At 55.0% G+C, this 27,440-nt stretch overlaps 2 protein-coding genes across 3 annotated transcripts in view; both read left to right on the top strand.

Annotated features, from left to right (window-relative positions):
* Positions 1–4,298, top strand: part of SNTG2 (syntrophin gamma 2) — a 172,850-nt gene extending 168,552 nt beyond the window's left edge. For both annotated transcript variants that reach the window (XM_042982606.1, XM_042982607.1), the window contains one exon: positions 3,740–4,298. In XM_042982606.1, the coding sequence (XP_042838540.1) occupies positions 3,740–3,874 (135 nt within the window). In that variant the 3' untranslated portion in view covers positions 3,875–4,298. The remainder of the gene's footprint in view (positions 1–3,739) is intronic.
* Positions 4,299–26,790: 22,492 nt separating this feature from the next.
* Positions 26,791–27,440, top strand: part of TPO (thyroid peroxidase) — a 41,408-nt gene continuing 40,758 nt past the window's right edge. Inside the window, exon 1 of the mRNA XM_042979821.1 lies at positions 26,791–26,945. Coding sequence (XP_042835755.1) covers positions 26,816–26,945 — 130 coding nt within the window. The 5' untranslated portion in view covers positions 26,791–26,815. The remainder of the gene's footprint in view (positions 26,946–27,440) is intronic.

Here is a 27,440-nt window from a genome sequence, read left to right as displayed (position 1 = left end):
TTCAAAGGAGAAGTTCTAGGTATTAAAACACTCAAAAGTTGATGATTATATAAGCTGTGAGTCGTAGTCCAACAAATCATTATTTCAGCCACCGTGAAATATTTAACAACGGTTCCTAAAGATCTAGGTCATTGGGACAAACATGCCACCGAAGAAAGAGGCGTGGGCGAGGTGCTGGGGGCCGGCGGACGGGCCGAGTGCAGGCGAGTCCATCCCCAGGCGCGTGCGGCCTGGCTCTCGGGACCTCACCAATCTTGTCCGTAAGATGCACACGATTTGCACCTGACGGTGCTGCAGGATGTGAGCGGGAGTGGCTGACGGTGCAGGAGGACAGAACGCGCCTGAAGGACAGGCTTGAGGGTCCGCACAGCCGGGACAGTGCCACGGGTGCTGCAGCCGCCGGGGAGGGCCTTCCTTCTGCGCCCTCACCGAGCACTCAGTCCTCCCTCCGTGTCAGTGACTTCAGGCGCCTCGTGTAGGGGAATCACACAGGGTGTGTTCTCTGTGACCGGCTCGTTCCTCTCAACCTCATGTCCTTAATCCCTGTTGAAGCAGGTGGGAGAAGTTCCTTCCTTTTAAGGCTGCTCATGCTCCGTTGGGGACAGACCCCATTTCCTTCATCTGCTCAGCTGAGTGGGCCTCCACGATGCCCCGTCCTCAAGTCAAGCAGATCTGAGAGACAAAGCACACGGCATGGCACTCCGAGAGACACGACCTGGTGGACTCGGGGGCACGGCAACCCCCCCAGTGACCCGCGCCTCCTGAGCACCTGTCACCGTCACACAGCTTGGGGAGGCGCTGCTCCGTGCATACCGTCACGCTTCCACTTCTCCCCCAGTGTGGGCGGCTCTCCATGGGGTTCTCTGTGGAGGGTTCTCTCTGGCGGCTGGGGGGGAGGGGTTCCTCCATCAGGGGCTCTCCATGGTGGCTCTCCGTGGCGGCTGTCCGTGGGCGGCTCTCCATGGGGAGCTTTCCGGGGGGGTGGGGGGTGGGGGGTTCTCTGTGGAGGGTTCTCCCTGGTGGCTGGGGGTGGAGGGGTTCCTCCGTCGGGGGCTCTCCGTGGTGGCTCTCTGTGGCGGCTGTCCGTGGGGAGCTGTCCGTGGGGAGGTGGGGGGTTCTCTGTGGAGGGTTCTCCCTGGCGGCTGGGGGTGGAGGGGTTCCTCTGTCGGGGGCTCTCTGTGGTGGCTCTCTGTGGCGGCTGTCCATGGGCAGCTCTCCGTGGGGAGCTGTCCGTGGGGAGGGGGTTCTCTGTGGAGGGTTCTCCCTGGTGGCTGGGGGGGAGGGGTTCCTCCGTCGGGGGCTCTCCGTGGTGGCTCTCTGTGGCGGCTGTCCGTGGGCGGCTCTCCGTGGGGAGCTGTCCGTGGGGGGGTGGGGGGTTCTCTGTGGAGGGTTCTCCCTGGCGGCCGGGGGTGGAGGGGTTCCTCTGTCGGGGGCTCTCCGTGGTGGCTCTCTGTGGCGGCTGTCTGTGGGTGGCTCTCCGTGGCGGCTGTCCATGCTGGGCCTTCACTGCCTGGCGGGCGTGAGGTCAGAACTCCACACACGACTGCTCAGGTCGATGAGTGTCACCAGACAGCCTTGCTGGTGGCACGTGGATAGGACACCAGCCGGAGGTAGCTGGGCCTCTGGCTGCAGGTTCACAGGGCGCCTTCTTACTCAGTATCTGGAAAAAATAGAGTGGAGGCTTTAAATTGGATCCTGGATTTCGACCCTGTCGACTGTGGTTTTGTGTGGAATTTACTGGTGTGAGCAGAGATTCTGTGTGTGCCTTCGACACGTGGGGCCAGAAAGTATCGATGTCGCCCTCGGCGGGCCTTTGTGCTGGAGGTGCCCGGCTCCTTGTTTCGGCGCTGTGCACTTCCAGACAAGTCTTCTGGGAACCTGAAAAGCAGTTTCCAATTTGCAGATGTTAAACCAAGACCTTGAGGCATGTCGCGTGGACGTGGCAGCTCTTCTTTTGAAATGTCCCTTCAGGAAGCTCAGTAATTATGACTTGTAAATGCAGAAATTGTATTAGGTTTGTGTGAGATTTGCAAGAACCTCGTGTTCCTTCTAGCGAGAGACTCGTTAGTTCCTCTCCTCCAGGAAGACCACCATGACTGAGTCCCAAGGTGTGGGCACCACTGGCGGGCTGGCTTGGGGTGAGGTCTGCCATGAGGTCCAGGCAGCTTCTAGATCCTGTGGTGCCGCGAGGGCTGCGGAGTGAGGTGATTCCTCAGGAACACGTGTTCCTGACGTGTTCCTGACGCTGCGACGCTGTCGCAGGAGGGTGCACCTTGACCACTAAGACACCTTGCTGGTCATTACTCAGAAAAGGTGAAAGTAAGCAGTAATCAGTCATGCGGCTGTCAGGGTGAAGATTCATTTCCTGCAAAGGAACTTGATCCAAAGTGGAACGGAGGAAAGGGGCCCTTGTGGTTCCTGTACCTGGAATCAGTGGCTCCGAGCACAGGGACCTCATCGGCCCATCTGTGGGCAGGTGCCCCTCTGGGCGGGGTTCACCTTCCTGCAGATGCCCTCCGTGCATCTCAGAGATCCTATCTTCAGAGGTGCGGAAAGGAGTGGGTCTGTGGAATAGACGAGCCAGCCTGTCATCCTGGACAGTGACATGGCTCCTTCTGAGGTCGTGTCCACAGTGTAGAGCACAGGGGGTGTAGACAAGACTTAGTTAAGCTGTCAATCGGGTAGCAAGCGTCTTAAAAAGGATTTTGATGTTTTCAATTATTTTGGAACTTTATTGTGCCAAAGTAGGAGAGAAAAAAGTCAGAATAATGCATTTAAAGCTTTCTCTCCACGGGTAGAATGGGGGTGGGGAGGGCAGCCAGAGAGGACACAGGTCACCATCAGCAATGTTAGGACACTGATGACCCCGTGGCAGCTCACTCGTGCGGGTCCGTGGCTGACAAGCGCACTGGAGGGTCGTGGGCACCTGGGTGGGGCTTTCAGGAACAGGGAAGGCCGTCTGTGACTCCTTTTTGTTTCAGGTGCATCTGGGATCTTCTGCATGGGGACGGAGGGACCCAGGAGTTTGAGTGTTTTTACTTTTATTTTCTTACCTGATGGGGCACCTCTGTCTCTGTAGGAAACCTGCCCCTTGGGCATCATTTCCTCTTTCTCCTGTTGGGCTGGTGACAGCCTGAGGGTGAGCCACGGTCCTGCCTGTGCCCGGGAGCCCCACGCGCTCTGCTCACCCGCTGCTGGCGGTTCCTTCCACGAATGGTTGCACACGCACAGGCATATACACGTGTGCACACATAACATATGCATGCACAGGCACGCACACACACACCACGGCTAACGCACAGTGGTCAGTCCTACTGAATTCTGAACACCAGGAGCCCTGATATGCTGAGACCCCGTCACAACTTCGCCTAAGCACCAACCGGGCCAGGCATCAGTGGGGCCTGAGTGAAGAAGTCACTCCACCCGGTCAGGAGCCCACAGCCTGATGCAGACAGGGTCCGGGCAGCAGCCAGAAGGGGCATCACCTGTATGAGATGCAAGAAAACGAAGCCGTCAGCCTGATCTGTCAGGGGTCCCTGCAAAACAAGTAGTGTCTTCCTGTTTGTGTCCCGTGAGACCGCAGGTGTCTGCTTTGACCTCAGTCCATCCTTATTCCATGTGTGTTTGTACTTGAGTGATTTTCTGGGAGCTCAAAAAGCATAGAATCTGTTACATGTTTTTGTAATGTGCTTTTCTAAGACTCACAGCGTTTCATTTTATCTTCTTATTCTTCTTCCAGGAACTCGAATTCCCGGACCTGACAGCCGTCCTGCACTGTGTTCACGCCTTCCTAGCAGCAAAGGTGGCCTCAGTGGACCCCGCATTCATGGACAGCCAGAGCTTCGCGAGGAAAAGTGCTTCTGCTGAGCGCTGAGCATTAAATTATTTTCTTAAGAAATGACTCTTTCCTGCAAATATTACAACTCTGTGTGATTTTATAATGAGCCTCTAGTTGTGATACCACTAAAACGTGTCACTAGTTTCCAGAGACGCATCCCGCTTCTTAGATCTGAGAGGCCAGGGCGCTGCTGGGTGGAGCTGCGTTCACGCACGTCCGCGTCCCGGGAGATGATGCACCTCGCGGGCCTGTCTCTGAGTCAGGCCACGGTGGGCTCTGCCCCACGCCCTCTGCCGCCCACATCACTATCCTCTAGATTGTATTTTCATAAAATGTGAGAAAATCCTGAGAATCCCCTGCTTTACTGTCCTCAGACAGGGAAGGGTTTTGTCTTCCCTTTTTGTCAAAGAGGGCTGAGTAAGGGTGTGACGTGAGAGATGAGAAGTATGCGGGAAAGGAAATTAATTTCAATACTACCTTTTCATAAACTGTGTAATTACATAATGCATCACTTAAATGCTAATTTAAACGACTTTCCTAACCTGTGAAATATAGCCTTTATCATAGTTTCCTTGGTTTTTGTACTGTTTACCACTTCTAAGAAGGTCCGCTTTCTATTTTTGTCATCGAAAGCAACTTAATGAACCCTTGAATCTTCTTTTAGGGAGACAGACTGTACTCAAAGTCCAGGTCACAGCCTCATTTCTCATGGTTGTGAGGACAGGAAGCACATAAACCACCGGGCTGTAAAGTTCCAGAAAACAGTTCTGGGAAAACAGGTAGATGTTTCCTGCAGCTGCAGGAAAGCAGGTGTGCAGTGCTGACAGCCCCATGGCCCCGCGGGTGTGGACCTGAGCGGCTACGTCAGTTCCCTGCAGCCCACCCGCCTCTTGTCGGTCGGTGTTTTGGAAGAAGAACCGTTTTGGTTTGTAATATACATCGAATATTTATAATCACATATTAAACACATAATATTTAGGTGTTTGAAATGCATCTCCCTTCTAGAAGATCTCTGTACATAGTATGTGTATCATAGGTATTATATCTAGAATTCCCGTTTACATTGCAAGGGCCTCTGTGGAAAACTAACAGCAGCAGACTGTTTAAGGTGAATTTTAAATAATACTCCGGAGAATGGTGTTCCCAGAGCACGAGGCAACAACTGTCTCTGCAGACGTCTGTTCCCGTGCTTTACGTCACACTTCCCATCAATGTCAACATTCGCGGCAGCAGGAGTAACATTTCCACCTGAAGACCAGGTTACAGCCCTCTGCGGTGTCTCCTCCGAGGGGGCGTGCCGGCCTCCACATTTAAGGGTTCTCCGTTTCCTCACCGGAGCCAAAGAGCCTAAGCTCACTCAAAACTAGAAGGTATTCTTCTGCACCAGAGTGAAGAAACTGAGGATTTTTTGTTTGTTTTCATTAAAACCAGAGATTTTAAAAATGTACCTTTACTGGATAATAATGAACGATTAATATTTTCCCAAGATTTGATGCTAAAGTTTATTTTTATATTTGTATAAATATACAATTCTTTGAAAAGAGGCGCAACTTTTTAAAAATTAAAAAACAGCAAAAGTCTTTTTTTTTTCTGAAATGAGCAGTGGCCATGTGCCCACTTGTCTTTCCCTTTGCATTTCTGTGCACCTGCCCAGTGGCCACAGGAGTCGTCCCCGCCCTCACGTGGCCACACGGGTCAGGCTGCTCACGCCCCTGTGGACCAGTGGGGGGTGGGGGTGGAACGACAATTACTGCTTTGGTTTGGAAACAGGACTCGTCAAAGGCGGGGCCTGCTCCTCACTCCAGGCTGTCAGGGTGCTGGGTCAGAAATTATTTTATTTTCATTTGAGATGTGCAGCTAACCTTAAAATATCAGTTTTGCATTCTAATTAGGAATTATCAGTAATTCCTAATTGTCAGTAATCATCCTAATTAACAGTGGGAATCATCTGCTGATCTCGTGTGCAAAGTCATCGGTGCTGGAGACCATGCTGAGGGCCGCACACACACGACCCCTTTCAACTCGCTCCCTACCTGGCACAGGTCTGACTTCGTTTTCGCCGTGAAGGTCAGGGAACAGGCCTCAGCCCAGGTCGAAGGCCGGGCTATTTGTGGGGCTCGGTGAGCCGAGGCCCTGGGATCCCCAGGCTGAGCCCCCCGGCACAGATTCCATGGAGCTGGTGAGACATGCTTCAGCCCAGGGCCTGTGGAACCCCAAGAGGATGGTTGTACTTTGTCTTTGCCTGTCCCTGGAGAGTAGTAACCGGTATCTTCTAAATGTGGCCTGTTTTCCCTTTGTTCCATTTTTGTACATTTTTCTATCCCATTTCAACAGTAACAGCAGAAAACTTGCCTGGTGATGAAGTATTGTAGTCAAAGTGGAAACACATCCTCTTGGAAAGTATCTCAATCCATGCCGTGGATCCTGACCTAATTTACAATCCACACGTGGGCATCTGGCAGGATGCTGTTGAGTAGGTGCATCGCGTTAGTGACCCTGCTAGCTGAACATTCATCTTGAAGGTTTATTAAGTCTTGGGTGGAGGAGGAGGAGGAGGAGGAAATGTCCGTCATCCTGAAGGCAAGGAAATGAAATGACAAACACATCATCACCGGTGTCTCAGAGGACGCACCGCGTTGGTCTGTGACTGGGGTTCGGGTCTCGTGCCCAGACTGCTCTCACAGGCCCGGCAGGCTCTGAGCTGGCAGGAAAAGTGACCCGCTAACACCAGAGGAGAAGCAAAGACACCTGCACGTGGTGGAGACGGCGGAGAGGGGGGTGGGGGCACAGCTGAGAAGTGACAGGAGCCAGCAGTGCTTGGTGGGGACCAGGGAGCTGGATGCCGAGGCAGGTGTCCTAGGAAGGACCGTGAGCAGGTTTGAGCGTCAGGAACAATTTTACGTGGTTCACACAAACTTTATTTTTCTCACCTCGTGGTCTGTATTTTCATGACCTCAAACGACATTTCCACGTAAGGAAAGGATCCAGCTGCATTTGGATCCCTCCAGACACGGGCAAGTGCCAGAGAACCTCTTCCCATATTCGTTGAGCTCTGTGTGTGTGTGGACCTGGGGGTCCAACCAGCAGAGGCCTTGTCATAGCCAGCAACTTCCTGGCACCCCCCCCCCCCCCAGGACCTAATACTTGCACTCTCCACCTGCCGGTGAGCTTTCATGACTTTTCTGCCTTCAGGACGCTCAGCGTACCACAGGAGTGTCCGTGGAACCCTAAACACTCAACAAGGTCCTGGTTTATTTTTCTGTCCCTGTGGACGATTTGTGGGAGCTGACGGTAAAACCTCTCGTTTACTGGGGCCTGTGGTGACTGCCATGGGTAAATCCCTTCCCTCCCACTCAGTGACTGGTGGCCATCTGATGTCCTCTGTCCAGAGGCACAAAAATAGGGGAGGGGTAAGACTGGAGATTATACCAATTATTATCATCTTGTTTTTTCCAGAGTTTGGAGCAACAGAACAGGCAAAGACAGTTCCTAACCCATCCCTCCCCAATTCCAACAGGACTTTTTTGGGTTTTTTTTGGAAGTAAAACGGATTTATTCAACTCGGGAACCAGACTGAATGTCCTCATGGTTTCACAGGCTAATTATTTATGTATCTATTATCTACTTTTTAAGCGGGGTGCAGCTGACACACGATGTTACACTAGTTTCCGGTGTAATCACAACGTGATTGGACGAGTCTGTCCCTTATGCGGTGCACACGCGGGCGTCCCCGTAGCACGAATACAATCCCGCCACGGCGCCTCTCGGATGCTGCGGGGCACCTGCGGGGGTCACCGCGGGGCCTTGCGGTTTGGAACACCTGGTCCAGGACGGAGAGCCCGGCCCCGTCCTGCCTTCACAACAAGCAAGGCTTGGTGCCGAGTGGAGAATTTGCCGCCGTGTCCTCCCGCGTGCGGACGGGAGCAGCCTGACCCCGCAGCCCGAGTACCAGCCTGCAGGGAGGAGGGAGGACTCCGTAACCCCGCCTGGCGGGGGCGCATTTGCACAGGTGCCCGCCGCTGGCCGCCCGCCCCTACCCGCGAAACGGCGCACCTGGTGGGCGTGTGCACCTGCACACACGTTACGCAGACACAGCCGTGGTCAGGGACAGCCAGGACAGCGTCGCCGAGGAAAAGCGTTTTCTGTGTGTGTCAAAACCCCGGAAGGACGTGGAGGCTGCCACGGGCGCAGGTTCTGCGCGTCCGGCAGGTCCTGGCCGCAGCAAGCTCCGCGGGTTGACCGCCGCGCACGGACGCATAGCCACACGGGAAGAGCACGGCTAAGTCGCACGCAGAAATGGTGAAACGCACAGCAAAAACTCCGTAAAGCTCTCAGCAGGCCTCAGCCGGGGGGGCAAGGTTCAGAAGACACTACCTGCCCGACTTACGTCCTGAGGAAGAGCCCACCCTGTAAATCCAAGGAGATCCAAGTCGGGCTCATAGAGGTTTCTATGAGACACACGTGGAAGCACGACCCTGGATTCAACTATTTAACATATACCGTGGAACGACCCGTCGGTGCCGGGCGGTGCGGAGCCCGAAGCGCCGGTGCAGCTCACGAGCCTGGAGGAGCGGGCGCGCCCAGCTGGAGAACGCAGACGTGGCTGGAGAGCATGCGCAGAGGGCTGGAGGGCGCGCGCACACGCCTGGAGGAGCATGCGCACACGGCTGGAGAGCATGCGCAGAGGGCCGGAGAGCACGCGCACACGCCTGGAGGAGCCCGCGAGAAGCCAGCCCGGCCGGCTGGAGAGCGTGCCCGCCTGGAGCGAGCACGCACGCACGCGTTTGGAGAGCACGCTCTGCTGGAGAGCGCGCGTGCACGGCTGGAACCGGCCCCAAGTCAGGCACCTGGACACAGGTGACAGCAGGTCCCGACGTGTCGGTGCTGGTGGGACTGCACTTCCCGTTCCGGCTGCACTTTTCAGAAGCACATGGACAGAGCGGTTCCAAACAGGTAATCGCCCGTGATACAATACGCTTTGTAGTAAACCCAAGTCTGTACCACGTGCTAGGACTCACGGATGTTTCTGTCCTGCTGAGGAAGCTGGTTTGTTTTATAGCTCGGCAGTTTGTAATCGCGCCGCCTTAGCAGGCTTTCCCTAAACTGGCTTAGATGGTAATTCTCGTTTCTGTGTGTTTGTTTAAAAACTCAAAGGCAGATACCTCGTCACTTGATTTCCGGAGTCTTGGTGAGGCGGCGGAAGTTTGCCGGGAGTGAGGATTTTAGATGTTCGGGCTGCGCTCAGGAACCACAGACTGGGTGGCGTGGGAACAACGACGTCCACTTCCTCGGTCCCGCAGGCTCGGCGTCCGAGGTCACGGCGCCAGAAGATTCGGGGGAACCCGCTCTGGTTCCCAGATGCCGACTTCTCGCCGTGTCCTCACGTGGTGCAGGGCCACGGGCCGGCAGGGGTCTCTGCTGCACGGGCACCACTCCCCCATCACGCAGGCGCCACCCTCCTGCCCTCATCACCCGCACAGCCACGCTGGGGGGCGGGTTCAACACGTGAACTTCGAGAGGACACAACTGTTTTTAGTGCAGAGCAGTAGGACGAACATCAATTTGACCGAGTTTGTGTGTCCAAAACAGAGTTTGGGAGAAAGGATATATATTTTATTGGTACCTAACAATAAGTTTCCTTGAGGTGAGAATCTTCAATAATATGTGTTTATCCCAAGAAAAACTTTTCACCTGTAATAAACTTTTCCTTTGAAACCGGAATTCAAGGTAAATGCAAAACACAAAGAACATGCACAGTGTTTCCTCCAGGTAAACCAGAGTTCCTGTTTGCCCTCAGGTGGGCTCTCTGGTTACCGTTTATTGTGACTCCTACGCAAAAGTAGAGTCGTATCCCCATAGGTTTGGGGGGGGGTTAGATTTTGGGAGCCCTGCAGGTAACGTGGGGACCACCGCCCATCATGCTTCGTGAAAGGCCTTTTCAGAAATCGGCTTCGAGGCGATCTGGGGATTTCTGTGCAAAGCCCTCTCTTGCCGACGCTCGGCAGCAGAGATGAGAGGTTTGCCAGCGGCCTTATGGAATGTCACGTGGCCTTCTTCCTTTAGGAGTTAGGGATTTTCTGTGGCTTCATAAGAGCTCAGAGTGAGCCTAGACGCATTTAAAAAATGCAAGGTCGGGCCACGGGCCTGGGCCACGGCTCTGCCTTATTGGCTTCAGATCCGACATCCTCAGGACTGATGAAATTATTGTCAGCTTAGCCCCCAGAGCCTTGATCCCACCCTAAAGGAAAAGTTCAAGAAGTGACTCAACCGTGGAAGTGCCGGGAACGTGCAGCCGGACCCACAGTTGAACACTTCAGGGTGATTGCTGGTGTTCACTTATGTATATTTTATTCAGAGAATAATTCAGTCACTCTTGACTCATTCCCTCTAATTTCAAACTCAGGGTGTAAATAATTTGCGTGGTTGTCTCTATTTTTTTTATTATTATTAATAAGCATCTTTAAGTTGTTCGAGAGCACAGGGAACCCGGTGGCTCAGTCGGTTGAGTGTCCGACTCCTGATTTCAGCTCAGGTCATGATCTCATTGTTTGTGAGTTCAAGCCCATGTCGGGCTCTGAGCTGACAGCACAGAGCCTGCTTGGGATTCTCTCTCTCCCTCTTTCACTGTCTCTCCCTCTTTCAAAGTGAATAAATGTAAAAAAAAGTTATTTGAAAGCAAGAGTCAGCAAGCCACAACCCGTGGGCCACATCGGATCCGTGGACAGTTTTTGTAAATGTGGCTTCATTAGAACATGGCTGCGTTCGTTCATCTGGACCTTGGTAACCCGGCACCATCAGCTGCGGTCTCAAACATGTTCTTATTCTGCCTTCCAGCCATAGCATTCAGAAAACATTCCCTGGGCATTTGCTGTGTACAGACATGCTAGGGGCCGGGGACACACAGGTGCCTGGAATGTGGCACCCTCCCGCATCTGTGGAGAGGATGAGTATCCGCTCGTTATTCCCAGCATGCTCGCGCCTCCCATTCCAGGCAGAAGGCCCCGGTAGCCCAGAGAGGCTGTTCCGCGCTCTGCCCTGCAGGATGTGGGGTTGGGCAGGGGAGCTGGCAGGTACGGTGTCCCCAGTGGAGCACGCCAGGAAAGCAGAGATCTTTGGGGGGGCAAGATGCGTGGACGGGGCTTCAGGTGGCTCAGTCTCGGGCTACAAATCCCAGACAGGCGGGGAGGCCAGGGAGGGGCCCAGGAGTCAGGGGGTAAGTGCGGGGACTGCTGGGCTTCCTTGGATGTCATGTTGTCGTCAGCCCCCTCGTTCATCCATTGGGCTGTTCAGCACAGATTTGACCACTTTCTAGGCTCGAGAGTCTGAGAGCTAGAACTCACATAACAGTCCTTGCCGTCCAGCCACGGACACGTGGGGAGAGCAGGGCAGGGGGCCTCAGAGCACAGAGTGGCCGGCTGGTTCTTCCCGCAGAAGGGGACTTCCTAAATCTCACCGAGCCTCACGCGTCCCAGGAAGAGTAACTCCCCTTCTGAAATGTGACCTGCACGGGAGTGACAGGTAGGAATGTGCAGAAGTACATGTGAGAGGGGCGCCTGTGTGGCTCAGTCAGTTAAGCAGCCGACTTCAGCTCAGGTCATGATCTCGCGGTCCGTGAGTTTGAGCCCCGCGTCGGGCTCTGTGCTGACAGCTCAGAGCCTGGAGCCTGTTTCAGATTCTGTGTCTCCCTTTCTCTGACCCTCCCCCGTTCATACTCTGTCTCTCTCTGTCTCAAAAATAAATAAACGTTAAAAAAAATTTTTTTTTTAAAGAAGTACATGTGAGAGAAAGACGCATGAAATTCTGGGCACCCCGGGGGTGGCTCGTGAGCCTCTGCTTGCCAGGAGGGTGAAGAACACCTCTGTGTGAATCAGAAGTTTCTGGAAGAGCTGAGGGCCTTACACCCCTTGGACAGGTGGAGGCTGAGTAGACGGTGCCTCGGCGGCTGGAGGATTTCTGGGGAATTTAAGTGGGAATCGTCCTCGTCTTTGAGGGCAGCACACTGAGATCCGAGCGCCCCGGGCATGACTCAGCACAGACACTTGGCGCTGACTCTGGAAATCCAAAGTGTCTGGGGTAAGCGACATAAACCAAGGGTATTGGATTTTGTTCAGAGTGAAGGCCAGGAGGTTAAACAGGCTCAGTGAGGGGGACTCTCAGCAGGTGTGACCCCAGCCCCGTCCTGGGTGCGGCATCCACCTGTGGCTTGGCCAGGGTACACCGATTCCTGCACCCGCCCTCCAGCAACCATGTGGGACAAGGGACAAATCTGAGCCAGAAAAGAGGGATTTAGGGAACACCCCAGATGCTGTCCTTGGCAGCTGTGACACCCTTGCCGGCGCTCTCTGCCGGCCTTAGCCACCATTGCAATCGTGAGGGGGCAGGGGAAGCCCCCCTCTGCTACACCTTCCCTTTGGTGCTTTTCCCGCTTCCAGGCTTCCTCCCCCCAGCAGCCCACACCTGCCTGCGCCTGCTGCGCCTGAGCCCACAGATCTTTATTTCCACGGGAGCTCCTAAAGATGCCTGTTAATATTGCAACTTTCTGGTCAAGAAGCTCACGTCTGATAAAGAGTCTTTGGGCCACGGTCTCTTAAGTCAGCCTAAGGGAGTAACTTTAAAAGTGGAGATACCAGGCTTCATAGAAGTCTCTTCAGGGGCACTGTGAGGGCCGCCTCACGCTCGCTGAACCTCAGACGCTACGTCTTGAAGAACAGAGTCGTGGGAGTCGAGAGTTGAATCAGCAGCCTGGGCTCATAGTTTGTTGACAAATTGATTCTGTAGAGACGTCCAATGTGAATTCGCGAAAGGTCAAGGAAAAATCTGTTTGTTTTTCCATTTATTTGTGAACACTCAAAAGTAATTTTTCCAAGGGAGGAAAGCCTGATCTGTTCCATGACTTCCTCAAGGGCGCCTCGTCTCACCTGAGACAAGAATAAATGGCCGTGTTGGTCATCACGCAGTGGCCGTGACACTGTATCTGTTCATCCTTACGGTCACAAAGGTCACAAAGGATTCCTGCCTGTGCACCTGAGCACAGCATCAAAGGAAAATAGTTGATTCTTCCAGTTTTATTCCATGCAAGTTTCAGTATTTACCCCAGAACTCCAGTCCCACAGCCAGAGTCCCAGCTGCACCAGGACATACCGACTCCTCCTCACAGGGTACACGTTCCATCTGGGAGACAGATCGCATTGGGAAGAAAGCATAATGTATCTAGACAGATAACTTTTTTGGTAATTGGGTTATTTTGTGTAAAAGCCTGAAGTCTACCTTTTACATACACTAGTAAAATTTTACAGTGTACTAATGTCTTCAAGCAAGACATGTCAGCCCACAGAGGCCGACATCATGGCACCCTACAAGGTGAGCGAAGGCTCTGATTTGGAAAATCACATCCTTGTCTGAGCTCCGGACGTGGGTTACGGTGTGTGCCTTAAAACCATGCAGAGTTTGAGCCCATGTTGCAGGGTTAACGAGCTGCACAGCCTGGAGTAGATGACCTCTCTACACCCCGGTGTCCTCGCTTAGGAGGTGGGAGAAACCACAGCTCGGGCCCGTCTGTTCCAGAGCCCGAGAGCCAGGGCACAGGGCTTGGTGCTTCCCCGCTGATGGGAGTCCCGCATACGCCCACCACGTCACCTGCAGGTGGCGTCTGGAGGTGCCAGACCTGAGCAGCTGCAGCCACGAGACACCTTGAACCCAAACCCGGAGGTTAAGCCGCATCAGCCTGGACCACAGGTTTGCTCTGGGCATGGCTCTTCAGATCAGACACCGAGGCCGGAGGGAGGTTGGCCTGTGTGGGCAGTGAGCCGCGTGCAGAAATGGGTCTTTTCCCAAACTGGACCTGATAAATGCCTGACAAGACCTTGAAGAAAAGTGTCAGAGACGTGAGGGTCCCATAATAATTTAGTGAGTGTGGAGCGTGTGCGCTCGGGCGAAGCTGGAAGGCCACAAGGGGCAAGTCCGCGGCAACCACACCGTTAGAGGGTTGACTGGCACACACACTGAGCATAGCACCCCATCACAGGCGGCCTGTTTGGTGTCGACATGCTCTGTGAAGCAGCCCAAATTTGGAGAAATCTATGCTTACCCCAGGCCTTCCCTGTAAAACACTCTCAGCGCCCGTCCTGACAGGTGTGGGAAGCAGCCCAGAAACTCATTTCCAGAGCCTCCCACCAGGAGTGCCTTGCACCAGCCCCCAGAGTTGTTATCTTTTCTCGCTCAGAGTCAGTAATATGCCAGCAGAAAGGTCAATGACCTCTGTCTGAGAGGTTTTCTTAGAAGAAACAGAATGTTCTGGAACACAGTGACGACATGGAAAAAAGAGTGTGGTGCCACTTGGCAGGTGGATGTAAGCCAACCCGAGGGGGGCATGGGGCACTTGGCATCAGTGAGCCTGTGAGTGGCTCTCATGATGGAAGGTTCCGGAAGCTTCCAGCACATCCAATAGAGTGGGTGGATTCAGGAGGGGCTGGCGCCTGGGTGGCTCTTAGGGGCCTGCTGTAAGCCACGCCACGGGAATATCGTCACCCTGGCCAAAGGGCTGCCCCCAACCCAGGAAGAAAGACATTCTTCAAACCGATACAGGCCCAGCGATGCTTCCGAGAAGTTTCCCATGTGATTTACCACAACCGTGAAGCTTGTGGAGTGCAGGCGCCACTGGCAGAAAGCAGTGGCCACACATTCCAGCCGGGAAGCCTGCACCTGACTCGTGGGGGAGGCCGCCCACGCCCAGCTCAGATGAGGCCAGGACAGCCTGGGACAGGCTGACTGGGCGGGGGCCTCTAGGTGGTGAGGCAGCACAGAAGAGCAGTGAGGACGGAGAGCAGGAAGCAGAGACCACCGATCCTGGAGTTTGTGATCGTAGCAAAATACACAAAACACGAACTTTACTGTCTTGACCCCTTTGAGCCTGTGGCTGCCACCGTCTGCCTTCAGTTCATGCTGCTGCACGGCCATCGCCACCCTCACCGCCAAGCCGGTGCGTCACCTCTGCTGGACCGCGCCTGCCAAGCGAGCCACCCAGGAGCCCCTCAAATATAAGCTACTTTGAAATAAGACTTGCCCTACGCTGAAGACCCAACACCGACTAGGTCCCAGCTAGTGGCAGGAACTTAACGCATTCCTGAGACTCAGCATTCCCATCTGAAAAAGGAAATGGTGGCACGTGTCCTGTAAAGATGTCATAAGGACTTCCTATGACCACACAGGTGCCATGTGTCCTCAGTGTCTGTTGATAATTACTGTTCATGTCTGGGCACCTTATCACAGAGGAACCCCACTACCCCCGTATCTTGTGCAGTATGTTGTCCTGTAAATTCTCTTAACGGGGGGGTTGTTATTGCTTCCTGAGCGAGTTACCCCATTTTGCCACAGGGAAGCAGATGGCTGCACCACAGGGCTCACTGGGGCGCCCTCCCTGCTGGACACACAGCCCTTCAGTCCTTCAGGATGGCCTGGGCCCTCAGCATTGTGTCCTACGCTTCTCACACCTAGAAAACTAATTTTTGAAATATTATCAAAACTCTGCAGGGAGACTCCTGAGTTACAGAGGACACGCGATGCTGTAACGGGCTATTACGTAACGACCAGAAATATCTGTGATTCAAGTCTGCACATGTCTCAGGGAAAGAACTTCTCTGTCACAATGTGTGAAATCGCCAAGCAGAGCAAGCGAGAAAGCAAATTGCGCATTTGTGGAGCCGATGCGAGCTTTTATTGTAGGTGTGAATTTACTCTCGATTTTTAGCAAGAATCAAATATTCCACATTATCTTCTTCGTGTCTTGGCAAGTCAATCAGTAACGACTAACGCTACAGAAGATCTTTTTTTTTTTTTTTTTAATTTAACGTTTATTTATTTTTGAGACAGAGAGAGACAGAACATGAACGGGGAGGGGCAGAGAGAGGGAGACACAGAATCTGAAACAGGCTTCAGGCTCTGAGCTGTCAGCACAGAGCCCGACGCGGGGCTCAAACTCACGGACCGCGAGATCATGACCTGAGCTGAAGTCGGCCGCTTAACCGACTGAGCCACCCAGGCGCCCCCAGAAGATCTTTTTAAAATCCCTTTTATCTTTTACAAAAGTACAGATTGTTTTCTAATACGTAATCTCGTGGCAAAATTTCAAGCCATAGAGGTAAAAAACAAAGCCCTTTGAAAAAGTGTTCCTTTTCCTGCCCCTTCCCCCGACCCTCACACCTTGCACACCTAGAAATGACTGTGGTCTCATTGCTGTCTGCAGACGTCATTCTGGCCCTTGTCTGAAATGCTGAGGGCAGCGTGGCCGGGCGCCTTCGAGAGGGGCCAGGGCGCAGGTGAGTCAGCAGTGGCCTCCCCCAAGCAGTGAGCCCCCCGAGGCCGGGCCTGTGGGTCTCCAGCAAAGCTGAGACTGCAGGGAGGTCCCCCTGCCCGCTGCCCCTGCCCCCTCCTGCTGGCACCCCACGCCCTGCCTGGGGGAGTCGGCCGCCTGAGGGCACGCCTGCACCACCCACCCCCCCAACCCACCCTCCACCCCGACCACCACTCAGGTCATCTCAGCCCTTCCTCAACGGATATCTTGCGCGCACACGTCTGAGTATTTGTCACTGGGATAAATTCCAGATCTGGGATTGTGGGTCCACAGGTGTGGGCTGGAGGGTTGGGAGCCGGGAGCCCAAAGCCAACACTTAACCCAGAGACCCCCGTGGGGAGCAGTGTGACAGACGATGCCGCCTGTGTGAACAGGCCAGTAGCGAGGGCCCGAGAGCACAGGCGACCTGATACTCCTGATGCAAATCGAGGAGTGCAGGGCGGACCCGATCACCCGCTCTGCCCTTGGTCCTGTCTGCACTAAGTGGGCACTGGGTGCTTTCGCCCAAAGGGACCCCTGGGTGTGGAGGACCCAGGCCTCACCCGGAACAGATGTCCCATAAAGCCTGGTTCCGCCTGGGCCCGAGTGGGGCCAGAATCGGGTGGGGCACCCGGTGACCCTGAGTGCGGGTGGACGTCGCGGTGGCCAGGCCGCTGGCCCCTCTGACTGGCCAGTTAGGAGGAGAGGCCGGGCCCCGTGTGGACCGGCTGTGCGAGCCGCCTCCCTCCAGAAGCAGAAGGGGGGAGGCCGGGGGAGTTTCCTCCCCTCCCCAGCTGCTTGCGTGCCTCCGATTCACAGACGTGCGGCCAGCTCCTCTCCACAGAGCCGTGCCCTCCTCTGCCTGCGCCGCCTCTGCAACGGGCTGTCTCCCACGTCCGTGGCGCACTGCTGCGGTTTCGAATTGTTCCCGTGCAAACGGCATCTCTGTGCGTCTCACTGGCTTTTGCAGAGTGACAACAGGACCCATCAGGAGGCAGGGGTGACTCCGGGTGGAGGTCCTGTGACCGGCACCCAGCTGTCACTGTGGAGACAGAGAAGCATATCATCTGCGGGGCCGGCGTCTGTCCCCACCAGGGGCCCACCAGAGCCCGAGTGGGGAGCTGCCCGACACTCCGGTGGCCTGGATGTGTTTCGGCCACCCTGGGATTGCTGCCTGCGGGTGTGCCCCGTAGACGGCACGCCCTCGGGGAGAGAGCGGGTGCGGGCGAACCCCGGGGGTGCAGCCTCGCAGACCACGGGAAGACCCAAGGCGTGCTCCACCTTCCTGCCACCAGCCCCCTCCTCTGCATGCCGGAGGTCAGAGTCCCTGGGCCTCTGCTCTCTGCCAGGTGGAGGCGGGGAGAGTCCGGGGACCTGCCCTGAGCAGCGGGAATATGTCACCTGCAGGCGGAAGTGACAGGAGTCACAGAGTGCCCATCCCGGCAGCCTGGTCCTGGTGACAGTGAGCAGCCGGGCCCCCGACAGACCTCACGGAGCGTGGTTAGAGCAGTGGGAATGTGGGCCGGGTGTCAGCGCAGCAGAATCTGGCTTGCCCTAATTGCATTCCGTCCCTCTGTGACGCCTGGCCCCTGGCACGTGTAGTTGGTCCCACCTTCCCTCGGACAGGAGAGTCTAACCTGCCTGTGGGTCACGGGAAGCCACACGTTCCACGCACAACTCCTGCTCGAAGCGGAGTGTGGGTCACGTGTGCTTCTGGAGGGAGCGGGGGGAGGGGCCGGGACTGCGATGCCCGGTCTCCACCTCCCGTCCTCCGCGGCCAGCTAGCTGTACTCACCCGACGGCACCCGGGCAAGGGAGGACCTTGCTGCCCCTCGGTGCAGCCAGTTGTGGGCTAAGCCGTGTCCCCTCAAGAGTCACACGTCACAGTCCCAACCCCAGTACCTCCAGATGAGCTAGAGACAAGGTCCTTGTGGGGGGACTTAGTGCAAGTGAGGTCTTCAGAATGGGCTGCATTCCCAGTGGGGCTGGTGTCCTTACGGGACTTGCTGTCGCGGACGGACACCCACGGAGGGACCACCACGCGCAGACGGCCCAAGGAGACGCGTCAGGGGCTTCCTGCCCGCACCCAGATCGCAGACCTGCAGCCCCAGGGCCGAGAGGAATGCGTCCTGTTGTTCAGGCTGCCACCCTCGGTGACTTATTACTGCCGCCCCAGCAAACCAAACCAGACTTTCCTGCCTCCCCGCTTCAGGCCTGCTCGAACTCAGTCCTTTCACTGAATCCGTCATGAGAACACGTAAGGTCCTTCGCAATCTGGTCCCAATTTCCCTTCCAGGATTGGTTTTACGCGACTAGTCTCCTGGCCGCTCAGGAGATCCAATCAGTTCTTCACATGTCACGCTCCCGTTCCGTCGTTCATCCACACATTCATTAATTCCGCTCATCCATCCGCCCGCCTGTCCTCCCTCCATCCGTGCATCCCTGCCTCTACCCTCCCTCCCATCGTGCATCCCTCCCTCCCCCCCCCATTCATTTACACTTATTGATGGTAACGTATGCCAGGCTTTTCTGGGCACTATGGACAGAACCAGAAACAAAATCGACTTCTCTCAGAGCCCTCCTGCTGTTCCCTTTAGCCAGAAGTCTCTCTCCCCCAGATGGCTTCCTACCCGCGCATTGTCTACCGCAGCAAATTTTCCTTGTCACAACTGCAGTCGGATACCCTCTTCTGTGTTCCTGAGAGTCACGTCCAGGATTCTCATAGAGAATGTATCACACTCCACAGAAATGATACTCTCACGTGTCTCCCTAACCAGATCAAACCTCTGGTGAATGCAGGGAGGACACCTTACTTCTGTTCACACCTGCCCAGCGTAGAACTCCGTCCTAAAGATGTTTGCAATGGTTAATGGTTAATCCAAGAATAAATGCATCATTTATTTAACTGAGTCAATATAAAAAATTCAGCTGTACTGTATTCTAAATTAGGCCTTCGTTTTTGTGACCTTTGCAGGCTTTTTTTTACTATCATCATACACACACATGCACACAGACCAAAACTAGCTGGAGAGGCTGTATATTCTCTCACACTGGAATTTGGTCAAAACGACATTGAATATGCAGTTTTTGTTCTGTTGTTTCCCTAAGTTGATTGAATTGACCGTTTTGCCCTCGTGTGAGCTGTGCCTCTAGGTCAGTACGAACAAACACCTCATCACTTTTCCCGAGAAAAAGCCGTGTGCTTGAAGATCACTAGTTGCTGATCTTTACGTCCTCGTCTGGAAATCTTTCAAGTGCATTTATTGACCTTCAGTGCTCGGATTAGAGAAATACACGTGGAGAGGGAAGGTGTGCATCTTACTGCGTATGGATGCCAGAGCCTTTTATATAAGCTACTAACTCTGAACCTGGCTGAGCCGTTGTGTTCACCAACGCAACATTTCTTTAAAATTCCAGCGTCTTTCTTCTCTATCTCCAGGGAAAGTGTTCTTTTTCACATGAGGAACTCAGCCCAACAAGAGAACAGGCCACACCTGATAGTCTCCCAAACATGTCCCTCCTGTCCTCAGACAGGACCTGGCTTGAATTCATCACCTTTCCTGTGGGCCCATCTCTCTGCAAGAATGACGGTGACAGAAACTCCGATGTGCTCTCCCCACACAGCCCTGCCCGCCCCGTGCTCTACAGTGTTACCAGCACAAGGACGTGGTCCGTCCATCCCCTCTTGACAGGGTAGCAACAACGCTCGAAACAGGCCGCGGGTCATTTTGTATGTCACCCTCCTAATGACCTCCGGCAAGGGCAGGCGTCCATTTTTTTTCTGGAATAGGAAGCCAAGTTGCCTTCTGTTACACTGGGGAGGGGTAGGTGTGACCGTCCAAGATCCCAGGGTCCCGGCACCTGGTGAGCTGCCTCTCGCCCATGGTCGAGGGGACGGGACCTCTTCTCAGGACAGAATCATTCTGAGATCTTCGTGAAGGTGGGGACCTGGAAGGACACTGGATGCATTTGATTGTCCCCACCCACCATTCCATAAATGCACTACATGTGACAGGGACAAATCCGCTGTGCCACACACATTGTCACTGAAGACAAGCGTAGGTCAGGAAGCTGCACGTTGCAGTTATTAATGTGGCAACACATTCGCACAACCTTCAGAGACTTTGGGATGCCTGTTTCTGCTGGATCGTTCTGGGGCCTGATTTCTACTCAGGTCAACATTGGCAAATCATATTTGCACCATTACTTTCAAAGTACCTTAGAAAGACTTCATGTCAACAAAGTGCATTTCCAAATTCCAAAGGCCCTCACAGTCCCCAAAATGACTGGGCTCTGAACTCAATGGGAATGTGGGGGTGCCACGTCTCATTACTCAGGGTCCTAGAATATTCTACGTGAACACTGACAACACTCTTGCCCTGGGGCTTCCATAGACCACTAAAAATGATCTGGGGGCCTTTCCAACCTCACAGGGAGGCCTCTCTTGTTGCTTTACTTTAACAAATGCCAAAGTGTTTTCCTTATTGCTTCTTCAGTGTGTGATGCACGATATGAAACTGAGTTCCTAAGAACCTTTAACAAACCAGAAAACCATGGTGCCCCCTTAACATCCACTAGTTGTTCTCTTATCCCCATAGCAACGTAAATTCACTGAAAAGTAGGAATAATTCTGCAACCTTCCCGTGCCTCTCCTCTCTGGGAAGATTGTTTGTCTGACACCAGCCCCCAGGACAGGGCTGTGAGGACCCAGCTTAAAGCAGGTGCTAGTACGTGGGGAGAGTCCAGCCCCGGTCTGCGAAGGTCTGATGTTTTTGCTGAACGTGATGAAGCTGTGAATACCCCCAGGAGAGCTGATGGGGAATGACCATTAACTGGAAACTACTAGAAGGTTCAGCGGACCGCGGACCCTTCTTCACCCTCCATGGGGCATCTGCGCAAACTCCACAAGCCTGACGCCAGATGAGGCCTTGTGCCAAACACTGCAGCCACCCAGGCACCGGTTCCTGCCTCAGAGCATCTCAGGCCCTTCGCAGACGCCCTGCACATAGCACCTGAGCTGTTCACTAAAGCAACAAATTACTTACTGAGCCTCTGTGCCTCCTGTGCACATCCTCGCTTCCAGGGCCGCAGCCAGCTCTGGGCCCACAGACGCCGACCATCCGGCCCCAAAGTCCTAGATTCTGCTGCTGCTGCTGCTGCCCCGTGACGCCCCCACAGGAAAGTGGGACCAGGCCGGGCCCCGGCTCAGAGCCCGCAACTGGAGGCGGCCACGCCAGGGGTTGGGGAGCGTTGGCACTGTGCCTGCTGAGCGCCTCGCGCTGAAAGCCTCCTGTCTCCACCTGGTTTTGCACGAATTGTCAGGTGACCCGCTGACCTAAACTTAGGTTTTAACAAACTTGAATAATTACTCAAATTTTATAAGGAAAATTAACTGAGTCTGAATCACAGAATTTTCTTTTCTTTTTATAAATGAGCTTATTCTAAAATGATTGTAGGTTTACATCAAAGTTGGAAGACGGTCGGAGGCCCCCGTGCCCATCTCACCAGCCCCCCTGGGGCCACTGACAGGCCTGTGGAAGCCGCATCCTACTGACCGAGCCGCGGAGCCACTCTGCTTCCTCGTCTCCCTCAGCGTCCTTGCTGGGCCTCAGGACCCAGCCCCACACCAGGCTGCAGTGATGCTGTCACCGAGTGCCCTTCCCCCCCCCCCCCCCCACCTCGGGGACAGTCTTTCCTTTAAAAAAGACTAACTTACAAGTTTATAAATGAAAGAACACACGACACAACACAACTAAAGGTAAGAGGCAAGAATGGCACTCGGTTCGCAGCAATAAAGGGGGTGGGTGGCTTTGAACCCAGAGTCAAGGTGAAGGTGGCCTCAGGGCTGGTGTCTGGGGGCTCCCCTGGGCCCGGAGGAGGGGAGCGTCTCACTGCCAGCAGAGCTGAGGACGGGCAGACAGAAGGGTTGCAGGGCTGGTGCGAGGATGGTCTTCAGTGGCCTGATTCTTTGAAAATTAGTGGTCACACATTCACTAAAGTATCAATCAAAGCCCACCCTGTTGGATAGTTTGTTGACACCCAAAGTACAAATAATCGCCCCAGCACAAGTCAGTAACTCGTACGTGAGTTTTCTTAGGACACGACGAGTTCGTTGATGACAAAATCCACAATCTTGTCTTCTGCAAGGCACAGGATGTCCTGTGTTACAGACCCCAGAAGTGCACACGCATCGCGATGACCGTCTTCCTGTTGGGCACAACGAGGGCAGCTGCAGTGGGACAGGAGCAGACACAGGCTGTGGCAGGCCACGCCTGGATCAGGAAGGTCTGGGATGTCACACAAGATGCAGGGAGCTCGGCAGGGGCAAGGAGACGCTGAGGAAGGGCGTCTGCACCGCTCTCCTCGCTATCACACGTGTGTTGTGCCAGACACAATGTACTGACTGCACGCCTGTGTGTATGTGCACATACAGCTGTCTGTGAACATGCATGTGTGTGTGTGCTACTGGCTGCACGCCTGTGTGTGTGCGTGTGTGTGAGCGAGCAGGTGTGTGTGTGCTATTAGCTGCGTGCCTCTATGCGTGCAGGTGTGCATGTGCATGTCTGTGTGTGTACAGGTGTGTGCTTGTGGTTTGTGTGCGAGCATGCGTGTGTGTGCAAATGTGTGGATGTGTGAGCATGCAGGTGTGTGGGTGCATAAGCGTGTGTGTGTGTGCACCCAGGTGCGTGTGTGCGTGCAGGTGTGTGATGTGTGTGGCACAAGACATTGGCTATATTTAGAAATGCGTAATCTCAGAGTTTCAGCGCTGACCTTGGGGGACCGCAGCTAGAAAGAGGTGGGTCCGGGACCAGAGTTCCTCTCTGACTTCATAGTCAGGTTGTGTCCTCTCTGCATGCGAAGACCACTGAAAGTGCACCCTGGGAGAGCAAGGGGTGGGTCCAGGCCACAAGGAGCCACTGTTGAGAGGTGGCAAGGGGACCTGGCCTCCTGGGCGTGGCAGAAGCCAAACTGTAGAGCCAGCGAACCAAGCGGGCAGTGCAGACCTCCGAACTTTCCTTTCTCACTTGCTGTGTCACACCCCAGCCCCAGCCAGTGTCGCCTCCTGCCACCCCCAGGCTCCAGGGTCCAGGGTGATTCTTCCAGCCACAGGGCCTCAATCCGAGTGACCTTTGTCCTGCCGTCTCCCTCCGGCTGTGACCTGAGGATCCGCAGCACCATGTCTCTGCCCCCAGAGCCCCGGCTCCAACACTAACTGTGCCCACCGGGCATCCTTCCTGGCAGTAGTCCAGCACAGACCCCGAGGGCAGGGATGGCTTTGCAGACCCTCGTCCCCATGAGCCTGGCAGACCTCGGTCCTACTCCCACACAGGCGATGGTGCCCATGATGACAATGACAGGACCCACGCCCAGAGGGTGCAGTCTCCTGCCCCACGTGTCCCTGCGTCCCATGGCTTTTGCACCAGAGGTCAGAGTCACCCATAGTACGAAGGCATGTGGGCTCCAGAGCTCGGGGCTACACCCGCCTCACTGGCATTCGTCACTTCTGGTTTGCATTGTAATGATTTATGTGCACGTCTTATCTCCACTTCCAGTGGCTTCCTTCACTATGTCCTTGTAGCTTCAGAGAAAGATACTTAGATTTCTTTTTGATAGGAGGGGGGCATTTGCAGAGTAGGCCAGTCGCTGAATCCAGGGCCTCGTGTCCCCTGAGGGCGTGATCCTAGGCCAGAACCCACTCCCACAGCTACCAGGCATGAGCGCCATCCGCTCCTCCTGGATTTTATCACTGAGTACTTCCTGCCCCTGAGAACAAGGCCCAGGGGCTCGCGCTCACGTCCCCAGCACCTGTGGACAGGGCCTCAATCAGGTAAGAGTGGGTGGAAGGAAATAAGGCAGGTAGCGTCCTCTTCCAACACCGTTATTTTTGGACCCGCTCAGTGTCATCACTTTGGACTAAATACACTGACCGCAAGAATTGGTCCTTCACAAGGGGAAAATCTGGTGGGTTTTCATTCTGGCTGAATTTTTCACTTTCTGTCAAGTCAACAAGTACAAACCCACAGGCTGGATAGGAGGCAATCTTTGTCATTCCTGTAGGGGCCCTGGGGGCCAAGGGCAGGCCGGCCCAAACCCCCCACTCGGGCATATTGCTGTTCTACCTAGAAGCTAATGAAGACCGGGCACTCGGACCCCCCTCTGCCCCCTGGAAGCAGGAAATACGTGTCCCAGGTGAGGGGAGCCCCCTGGTCGCCAGAAGCGCACGTTCCGGCCCGAGAAGGCCCGTGAATGACTGGCCCTGCCTATTCATACACCCCGGCGAGAACCCCTTCAGGGACCCGTTCAGGACCACCCCGACCCCCCTTCCCCAAACCCGTTCAGGGCCCCGCACAAACTGAGCTTCCAAGGCTGAGTGCTCCCTGTCTGTCAGCCCCTCGAAGATTACTGTCATAAACACTGCCTGCCTCGGTCACGTTCTGGGTCTTAAGTTCACTGCTGGGCCTCCCTGCACAAGGAGTAAGATTTTGGTACCCCTCCTGTTCATCTGTCTCATGCCGGTTTAACCCTCCGTCCCGCTGGCAGACCCTAAGGGTGGAGAAGACTTTCTCCTTCCTATGTCCAGAGAGCCAACTTTCTCGACCTGATTTAAGTCCTCTGGATTTTTACGTCATCTGAGAATTCGCTCCTCGAGCAACATGGTAACTCAAGTGTGATGAGTTCCCCAGTAACGTCTCCAGGCCTGGTTTCTCTGCCTCTGTCCACTCTCACATTCCCCTTGAGCCCCAGGCACCACTGTCTGTCAGAGCCTCTCCTGCGCCCTGTGCTGGTCTCCTTGGTTACAACAAACTACCACACACTTGGTGGCTTCCAACAGCACGAATCCGTTCTCTAACCTCTGGGGTCCTAAGTCCAAAAGGAGCCCGTAGGGAATAAAATCAGGCTGCCTCACCACTGGGTCCTTCCGGGACTCCAGGGGAGAGTCTGTCCCTTGCTCTTTCCAGCTTCTGGGCACCTGCATTCCTTGGCTCGTGGTCACATCACTCCAGCCTCTGCTGCCATCGAAACCTCTGTCCCCCAGACTTTCCTGCCTGCGTCCCGTGAGGATCCTGGGATTGCTCCTTGCCATCTCCAGGTCGTGCACTCAGTCACGTCTGAAGAATCCCAGGTTCCAGAATTTGGACGTGACGTCGCTGGGGACACGGCAGTCCCCACTATGGCTCTAGAGGTGCTGGTGCCCAGAACCTTCCCGTGTCCTCTTGCAGACGACCCCCGTTATCACTTATCCCAGTTATCCAGCTGCAAATCTATGGCAACCACCCCCAGATGTGTCCCTCAGCACAGACTCCAGCCCAGGCCCCAAAGGCGCATTTGCAAACCCTACTAGCTCACAGCCTGTGTGTGCATCCCACACCCCAAATTCCGTGTCCAAACCTGAACCAGTCCTCTGTGGCTCATGCCTGATTCCCTCCTCCCCTGGCCTCCCAGGGTCAGTGACAGGATGTCCGGGAATCAGGCCAGCAGGCTGAGCCTGGCTGGCCTCCTTGCTCTGCCCAGGGAGCCCAGGACTCTCCTTCTGAAGAGGGCCCCCTTGTCCTTCCTCTACCAGGACTCTGATCATCCCAGACCGTCAGGGTCTCTGTCGTGTTGATCTTGACATTCTCCTGCTGCAACCTCCTGACACACTGACATCCAGGTCACCTTGCCTAATGGCTTCAGACTTCGGTCTTGGCCCTCCTGGAGAGGCCGCGGGCCTGCTTGAGTAGGTCCTAAAGAAGAGAAGAAAGGAGAAAAGGAGAAAGAAGATGGTGTTCACATAGTAGGAACCCGAGAGACTTCCATGGGAAACAGAGTGTACATCTCCATTAAAGCACCCAGAACAAAGGTCATGACGGTGGTGTTATCGTTAGCGGGAGAGAACTGCTGCGGACACATGCTGGGCTGAGCACGTTCGTGCCGAGATTGGCAGCCTAGGAGGAGGCCAAGCGCCGAAACCCTTCCTCCCTCACCTTCCAAAGGGAGCGGCGGGCACACAGGTCAGGTGCCTGTTCGGGCAGATCTGCCCGCGGACGGGGTGGGGGGGGCCCGCCTCCTGCACGGATCCCCCCTTGGATGGGGTGGGGGGCCCCACCTCCTGCACGGGGACTCTTTGTTCACCCCACCCTGGGAGAGGCGCCCGTTCACCTTCCAGATGGAGGTAACGGCCCGCACCTGCCAGGCCTCAGCAGCCCACCGGACCACACGAAGGCCTCTGAAGGTCAAGGAGAGAGAGGAGAGAAGGGGATGCCAGCGTCATGAGGGGCTGATTGTAGCCGGCTTCTTCCTTCTCCACACGCTCACCCTCTTTGCCTTTCTTCCTGGCTCGGGGCCAGGGGCTCAGCCGCACGAGGGCCTGAAGGAGGGAACGAACGCTTGTTTCTGACGGCACAGGAGCCTGGCGCAAACCCGAGGGCACAGGGGCCGCTGCGGCTCCTGACGCTCGAGTGGGCACTGGAGCGCGAGAGGGTTTATAGGGCGGCAGCCGCGGCCCCGGGGAGCCAGAGCGTTAGTCTGGGAGGCAAGTCAGAGTCAGGGCTTCAGACCCAAGCTTGTGGGGCTCTGTCGCCGGCGTGGAGACTGGTCAGTGAGCCGTCAGACGCCAGAGGCTCCGGTAACAAGTTGCCCGAAGAGCAGCTCTCGTGGGCGTTGCCCCGATGGCGTGCGCGCTCTCCATCGATTCTGCCGTTAGAATGAGGGTGCTCGCGGTCCTGGGCGTGGCGCTGCTGGTGGCCTGCTCTCACCGCCTCTTCCCCTTCATCCGGACCGGCCAGGACCTCCTCTGGGGTGAGTGACAGACGAAATACGGTCTCGTGACCTGAAGTTACCGTCCACAGTCACCGGGACAGGAAGCGTCACGGGGGACTTGGCCCTCAGCTGGGGTCCTCTGTCCTCACACGGTCACGCTGGGGGTTAGCCTTCAGTGTACGAATTTTGAGGGGACATGAGCATTTAGACCATAGGACTTGTTAAACATTTCGAACATAAAATAAAATAAAATAAAATAAAATAAAATAAAATGGAAGTCTTGTCATTGGAAACAGCTGGTATATTTAAGTATTTTATCTTTTGTGAAACGCACAACTTAAAATAGGAAGATATTAGGAACTCACCACATCACTGATTAGGTAACAAAGTACTCAGAGTTTTCGGAATCAGCAGTGGTGTCTGGACAAGAGAGAAAGAAGGGCGGCCAGACCGACCTTGGAGGAGGTGAGGGGGTATGGGCCCGCTTGCTCCTGGCGCTCTGCTCCACGGCAGCTCTGCAGGGGGAGCTGGTGC

This window comes from Panthera tigris, chromosome A3 (genome assembly GCF_018350195.1).
Source record: "Panthera tigris isolate Pti1 chromosome A3, P.tigris_Pti1_mat1.1, whole genome shotgun sequence".
Taxonomy (NCBI): Eukaryota; Metazoa; Chordata; class Mammalia; order Carnivora; family Felidae; genus Panthera; species Panthera tigris.
The sequence above is the reverse complement of the archived record's forward strand: the minus strand, read 5'-3'. Positions and strand labels throughout refer to the sequence as shown.